This window comes from Octopus bimaculoides, chromosome 1, assembly GCF_001194135.2.
Source record: "Octopus bimaculoides isolate UCB-OBI-ISO-001 chromosome 1, ASM119413v2, whole genome shotgun sequence".
Taxonomy (NCBI): Eukaryota; Metazoa; Mollusca; class Cephalopoda; order Octopoda; family Octopodidae; genus Octopus; species Octopus bimaculoides.
Genome location: NC_068981.1, coordinates 520597 through 528722, shown reverse-complemented (window position 1 = coordinate 528722; position 8126 = coordinate 520597). Strand labels below are relative to the sequence as shown.

Below are 8126 nucleotides of genomic sequence, written 5' to 3'. Positions count from 1 at the left end.
CACACACACACACACACACACACACATATATATATATATATATATATATATATATATATAGGAGAGAGAGAGAGAGATTAACACGTATCTATTTCTGTCTGCTCAATGTTCTCTTTTATCAAATTTTTGCAACCTAGAAACACTTTGTAGTAAACTTGAACTGCTTCAATGAATAAACCTTGGAAATATTTTCCAATGAACATGGAACAACTGTTGTTCTTTAATAACACCAAGACACATTCATTGTACAGATCAAGAAAACAATATTTGGCAACTACCTCCGTTCATATGGACAATAACCAGCTAAATTGGTGAAAATTACTGCAAAAGCTAGTGCCCTCAATCTCCAATGGTGACCACTTGCATAAAACATTATTTAATGCTGCAACTAGTCCTAGTGCCCACAATCTCTAATGAGAACCTCACACATAAAGCAGAATGTGCCACAGCACACAGACGTTCTGGACTATGTCCATATAAAGGCCACTGAATTGATTGGCATTGAATCAGTCATAAACATATTCCAGCATTTGACTCACAAGCATGCTGTCTCCTCTCTCTCTGTCTTTCCTATTATTACTATAAGGGCATCTGCTACTCAGAACTCATTGATCTTGTACCTCTTCCACTCAGGCATACCTAACCCACTCCTATCTTCATTTCTTATCATCTTTGTTGTGTCCACTTGACATAACACTGAGCCTTATTTGTACCCAGTCTTTCCTCCCCAGAACACCATCCCTCTGGAATCACCTTTCTGCTCATGTCTTTCCTGCAGGCATTGACTTTCAACAGCTTAAACTTAAGATTAAAGGTATCACCCTTACCTATCTCAGAGCACCTGAAAAGGTCATGGGCATTGTCCCTTACAACAGACTCATTAAATAAAAATAAATAAATAAATAAAGTGGTGGGAGACAATGGAGGTGGGTGAGGTAGTGAATGTGAATTCTAGGGTTAAGATTTAAATTTTTGATGAATGAGATTATGCAGGTGAGTTATGAGAAACAGTACCTGATGGAGACATTGATGTAGTGGCTATAAGGCTTTGTGGATAGCTCAGTAAATTTTGGGATGGCTCAAAACCTTGAGCCACAGTGTGACCTACAATGAAGTTACCATAATTGTAGAATACCTTAGTATTTGTAGCTATGATATTAATTTTCTGGTAAAATTCAAAAGAGAATAAGAAACGGTTAAGAGTGAGGACAGGTTCAGCAAGATGAAGAGGTTGAATGTAAGATAACATTGAAAGAATTATTCTAAGTGGATACTATGGTATTATGAAAGATTACAACATTATCATCATCATCGTTTAGCATCTATGTTCTACACTGGCATGGGCTGGATGGTTTGACAGGATCTGATGGGTCAAAGTGCTGCATCACACACCAGTGTCTGCTTTAGCATGGGTTCTATGGCTGGATAATCATCATCATCATCGTTTAACCTTTGCTTTCCATGCTGGCATGGGTTGGACGGTTTGACTGAGGACTAGCAAGCCAGGAGGCTGTGCCAAGCTCCAATCTGACATGGCAAAAGTTTCTACAGCTGGATGCCCTTCCTAATGCCAACCACTCCAAGAGTGTAGTGGGTGCTTTTTACATGCTACCAGCATGGGACCAGTCAGGCAGCACTGGCATCAACCATGCTCGTATGGTGCTATTTACGAGCCACCAGCATAGGAGCCAGTCCGATGGGGCTGGCATCGACCACACTCAAATGGTGCTATTTACGTGCCATACATGATCCTTTCTTTGTGCAACCAATACTATTGAATTTTCCATGCAGCTTCCAAGACTATGCGCTCCAAGGGAGTGGGGTCAGCTTTATGCTAGGGAATGAGGGGTTAAAGTATGCGAGAGTACAGAGTAGGTTCTTGTAGAAGAGCTGTATGGCCTCTCACATTTATTTAGAGAAGGAGAGAATGATCAGTTGGTGATTTGAAGAGGTAGATAATCAAGATGAAGAGTTCAAGACAAATTGTAAGAAGTCTTGAATGTCAGGAGGAAGAAAAAAAGGAATGTTTAAAACAATAAAGCTGTGATCAACATCCAAGATGTGGGAGGAAAGAGTGGCACCAATAGAGAACACAAGCCTACCAAAGTAGCAAGGCAACAACTAAGAGGAACAATAACCATATTTTCTGGTGCATACAAGTAGCATTTTCCTGACCAAAATTTACAACCAAAAAAAAATGTAGGTTCTCAAGACAACTTTGAGGAACAAAAATTCCATTTAAAATGCCACAGGATTTGGAAAGGAAACAATGATGTTTGAATGCTTACACTACATCTTTACATTATACTTACCTACTTGTACTTGTGGTGGCATTCCCCCAGGGTGGTTTGAGCTGGTTCTGACCAATGGTCTCACCAGGTCCCTCATGAATGCTGATCACATCTGATGGTCGGCCCTAACATTCCTATAGGCCAGAAAATGAATCTGCCTGTGACCTAAAAATCCAGCTTGCAGATTTGACAAATGCCCCACTGAGAAAGCAAGTGCATCAGATATATATTAACCTTTCCGTTACTGTACTTATTTTGAGATGTTCTGTGTTTCTTTCAATTACTTTAAATATAACAAAGAATTTAGTAAAATAACTTAGTTCTCATTCAGCCAGTGTTAGGAACATAAATTGTGACTAAGGTTTGGTGGAAGATTTTAATTCAGAACTTATGAAAGCAAGATATCTGTACTCAAAGCCAGAGCCATTTTCAGCCGGGTTGGTATCAAAAGGGTTAAGAATTGTTTCTCTATTATATATTTTAACCCTTTCATTACTATATTTATTTTGAAATGCTCTGTGTTTCTTTCAATTACTTTAAATATAACAAAGAATTTAGTAAAATAGCTTAGTTGCCGTTAAGCTAGTGTTAGGAAGATAAATTGTGACTAAGGTTTGGTGGAAGATTTTAATTCAAAACTTATGAAAACGAGACATTTGTACTACAGAGCCAGAGACGGTTTCAGCCAAGTTGGTAACAAAAGGATTAAGTCAAGTTGCATGCCAGAAAATATGGTATAAGCAGAGACGATAAAGCAAAAGAGATTGTTAGATTTGTGAGTTTATGGGGTGAAAATGTAGATAGAATAGGATCAGAGTACTTTTAGGATGACTATTATGACTCTAGGAGGAATTAAACTGGACAAAAAAGGAGCAGAAAAGGAGCGTCCTGGTCACGAGAAGTAAGGTTTCTTGGTAAAAGTTTTCTGTAAGGGATCAGATTGTCAAGCTGGGTTTGGCAAATATAAAAACTGAGAACAGATCAAGATCAAGGAATGCAATCTCAATGAATTATCAAAAGACTACTGTTTAGATCATCATCATCTGCAGCTGCCACCATTATTACTTCTACAATCACAGCAACAAAACTCTGATGATGATGTTGATGATGATGGTGATTGTGGTCAAGATGATTGCAATCAAATGCTTTCATATCTAATTACTGAATTTCTTTGTGATAAATATCAAATATTTTCCAAGACACACATTTTATATTGAAAATTAAGACATGAATTTACAATTAGTTTATAAAGAAGTTTTTATTCTAAATTTTAAATTTTTTTCTTCAGATAGAAATTGTATATAAAAGTTAATAATATTCTGAATTACTAACAAGTTAGCATTTACATATTAGTCAAGTGTTGACAGATTTAACGACTCTAATCTTTGAGCAAGATCTAAAAAGATAATAAAGACTATGTATATACCTTTTATCATTTATTTGTTTCAGTCATTAAACTGTGTCCAAGCTGGGGCACTGACTTGAAGAAGTTTTAGTCAAACAAATTAACCCACCACTTTTTCCATCAGTCTTTTCTGTTGAATCGCTGAGTTACAGGGATATAAATAAACCAACACTGGGTGCCAAGTGGTGGTGGGAGACAGACAGACAGACACACACACAGACACTCATGCACAGATATATAGCCAAGCCACTCCTCTACAACAAGAACGACCTTCTCTTCTCTCATTGTTTAACTCTCACATTTTCTAACATGAAGCTACCCCACCACCACCACCACCACCACCACAGGTTTTGCAATGTTGCAGACAGTGTGGTGACCCCAGTAGTGGTGGTGCCACATAAAATGCAGTCAGCACATGTTGTAAAGTAGTTGGTGTTAGGAAGGGCATCCAGCCATAGAAATCATATACCAAAGCAGACACTGGTGCACGATGACATCCTTGGGCCCATCGGATCCTGTCAAACCATCCAATCCAAGACAGCATATTCATTTTACTTGTTTCAATCATTTGACTGCAGCCATGCTGGAGCACTGCTTTTAGTTGAACTTATTCTTTGGAAGCCTAGTACTCATTCTATTGGTCTCTTTTGCCGAACCGCTAAGTTACGAGGATGCAAGCACACGAACATCAGCTGTCAAGCGATGTTGGGGTGGGGGGACAAATACACACACACACATATATTCGATGAGCTTCTTTCAGTTTTTTATTTCTTTATTGCCCACGAGGGGCTAAACATAGAGGGGACGAACAAGGACAGACAAAGGGATTAAGTCGATTACATCAACCCCAGTACGTAACTGGTACTTAATTCACCAACCCCGAAAGGATGAAAAGCAAAGTCGACCTTGGTGGAATTTGAACTCCGAATGTAACGGCAGACAAAATACCGCTAAGCATTTCACCCGGCTCGCAGCCTTATTCAATTTCTGTCTACCAAATCCACTCACAAGGCTTTGTTCGGCCCGAGGCTATAGTAGAAGACACTCGCCCAAGGTGCCACGCAGTGGGACTGAACCCAGAACCATGTGGTTGGGAAGCAAGCTTCTTACCACATAGCCAATGATGATGATGATGATGGTGAAATGGAAAAGTATATGTAAAAATACTGATAATATCAACAACGATGAGAAATTCACTTCTAAAACAATATAACTTACGTGAGTGGAAGGTCATTCATGTGAATAGCAATTGCACTCAATATATGGATGGTTGTTTCCATAACAATGTTCATATCAATATCAGGGACATCAGTCTGAAAATGATGTATTTAGAAGACATGAACAAAGGGAAAAATCATTGAGTTAATTAATTATATATATAAAAATAAAAACAGAGAAATAGAAAAATAGTAAAGATGAGAAGGATTTTATCTTACTAGTGACTTGGTGACCTCACTAGTGTTGGTGCCATGGAAAAAGCACCCCAGGTGTTAGGAAGAGCATATCCTGATTTCTTTTATTAGGCACAAAGCCTCTTATAAAGATGGGACAATACAAAGACAGACAAAATATATAACAGATGAAATTATGAATAAATGATAAATGAGATGAAACGGCTTACCTGCACCCCCCCCCCCAAGCAGGCAGTTCCATCTTACTGTTTATGTATCACATGTTTCATTTTTTTTTTTTCCATCATTTTTTTAAAAAGTCCTTATTTTATAATTTTAAATATCTCATTGACTTTCCTTAATATTAGGTATTCCACTATGTCCTCAAATGCCACCACCGGTGGCAACTCATTGAATTGAAACTCTAACGGTGATATCTCTATCAGTTAGGAAGGGCATATCCTACCATAGAATCTATGCCATAGCAGACATTGGAGCTTAGTGCAGTTCTCTGGCTCACTGGTTTCTGACATATTATCCAACCCATACCAGCATGGAAAGTCGATTTTAAAGTGATAAAAAGAAAACTCATTTATTGATCTTTTATGATAACACTTTTTTTTCTTTGCCCTTTTAAAGCCAAATGAGGCTCATGGGCCCAGCTTCCCAGATTCTATGATGTATGTGCTCCCCCCACCCCAGCTGGACGGGACAACAGTCCATTGCAGCTTTACTCAAGAAACAGGAAGTATGAATGAGAAAAAGTTGGAGCGAAAGAGTATAACAGGGGTCTCCACCACCCCCTGCTGGAGCCTTGTAGAGCCTTAGGTGTTTTCGCTCAATAAACACACACAACGCCCGGAATGGGAATCGAAACCATGATTCTCCGACTGCGAGTCCGCTGCCCTAGCCACTGGGCCATTGCGCCTCCACTTTTATGATAATGTACTTATTCTAAAACTGATATAAACATAGTGAGGTGAAGTTTCTTAGGTCCTTCTTATTCAGGTAATTCCAGACTCACTGTTGAGGTAGACAGACAAGAGACAGCTAATATAACTATTAATCTGCCATTGATAGTCAATCCAGCTTAGTTTAAATATTTCAAAAGTAAAATATACCTAAAATAAGAGCACTCAGAGAGCGCAAACCTCTGCCAAGGCAACACCAACGTCCTCTCAACGATTGGCCAGAGATGATTTTTAAAATGAGAATATCTGAAATAAACTCGACTGCTCTCACAAACGAGAATACTAAAAATGAACCCGAGCACTCTCAAGAATTAAGTGAAAAAACAGGAAAATTACTCCGGAATCCTTGTCCGGTACTGGATTAATCCCAAAATCTAATCAGTTCGTGCCAGTTATGAGGTCAAACATCCCTGAAAGTTTCATCTGAATCCATCCAGCGGTTCTCAAGATATCTTGTCCACTGAGAAACAAACAAACAAACAAACACAACTGGAAACAACACCTTCACCTTCACTAAGGCGGAAGTAGTAACAGGAGAAATTTTAAGACCTTTAAAATACTTTATAATAAGTAAAGACATAAAAACAAAATCAAATTTGGATATTCTATGTGTTTTCTTCCTTGTTCCTCAATTTCATATTTTAACTTCTAATCCTACCAAATATTATACAGAAATGATTCTCTCATCATCATCATCATCATTGTTTAACGTCTGTTTTCCATGCTGGCATGGGTTGGACGGTTCGACTGGGGTCTGGGAAGCCAGGAGGCTGCACCAGGCTCCAGTCTGATCTGGCAGTGTTTCTACAGCTGGATGCCCTTCTTAACGCCAACCACTCCAAGAGTGTAGTGGGTGCTTTTTACGTACCACCAGCACAAAGGCCAGAGGGGGCTGGCATCGACCACGATTGGATGGTGCTTTTTACATGCCACCGGTACGGAAGCCAGTCAAGGTGGCACTGGCATCAGCCACATTCAGATGGTGCTTTTTACGTGCCACCAGAACGGGGATCACAACTACTATTTCCATTTGATTGTGATTTGATTTGATTTTGATGTACTTCACTCAATAGGTCTCCTCAGACTGCCGTGCTTGAGGAGACCTATTGATGTTCCCCTTTACATTAACTGGCCACCAGTTAATGAGGCACCACATGTCTTAAAGCATGGAATTTTTGAAATCATTCCAAATTTTTGTTTTTATAATCTAATATTGAAAATGTAATTTTGCTACCAGATTTTATAGAAGTTAATAACTCTATAATCATTGTCTCAGTTCTAATGAGTTTATTACACGAGTCTTCACATATATTCCTCACTAGTTTTTAACCTACATCAGAAGTCAACAATTATGACCAGATTCTTTTTTTTTTTTCCTGATTACTGCCCTCTGGCTACAATAATGAACTTTCACTAAGGAGACGGCCTACAAATGCAATAAACAGAAATCAAAACAGAATATATTTTTAAACAGAAAGTAAAATACATCAAAAATATTATATTTTCTGCTTCTTTTAAATATTTGTTAAATAATAAAAATATAGAAATGTTAAAATGAACGTATATAGTTGTGTGTGTAACATTGAACACAAGCATACATACTCACACACAAACCCACAAACACATACATGCATAAACACGCACGCATGCATACACACACACAAATACATAGTTAAATATGTGTGCATGTATATACATACATATATTCACACACAACACAATATATATAAACTATATGTGCATATGTATGTGTGTGTGTGTATATGTATATATATATATATATATATACAAACATACATATGAGTTGTGTGTGTGTGTGTGTGCAATATATCATCATCATCATCATCATCATCGTTTAACGTCCGCTTTCCATGCTAGCATGGGTTGGACGATTTGGCTGAGGACTGGTGAAACCGGATGGCAACACCAAGCTCCAGTCTGATTTGGCAGAGTTTCTACAGCTGGATGCCCTTCCTAACGCCAACCACTCAGAGAGTGTAGTGGGTGCTTTTACGTGTCACCCGCACGAAAACGGCCACGCTCGAAATGGTGTCTTTTATGTGCCACC

At 38.5% G+C, this 8126-nt stretch overlaps 1 protein-coding gene across 1 annotated transcript in view; it reads right to left on the bottom strand.

The window, feature by feature from the left end:
- The window catches only part of LOC106881984 (serine/threonine-protein kinase 36), a 168015-nt gene that overhangs the window by 70874 nt on the left and 89015 nt on the right, over nt 1-8126 (bottom strand). The window contains exon 20 of the mRNA XM_052974262.1: nt 4915-5009. Within this exon, the coding sequence (XP_052830222.1) occupies nt 4915-5009 (95 nt within the window). The remainder of the gene's footprint in view (nt 1-4914; nt 5010-8126) is intronic.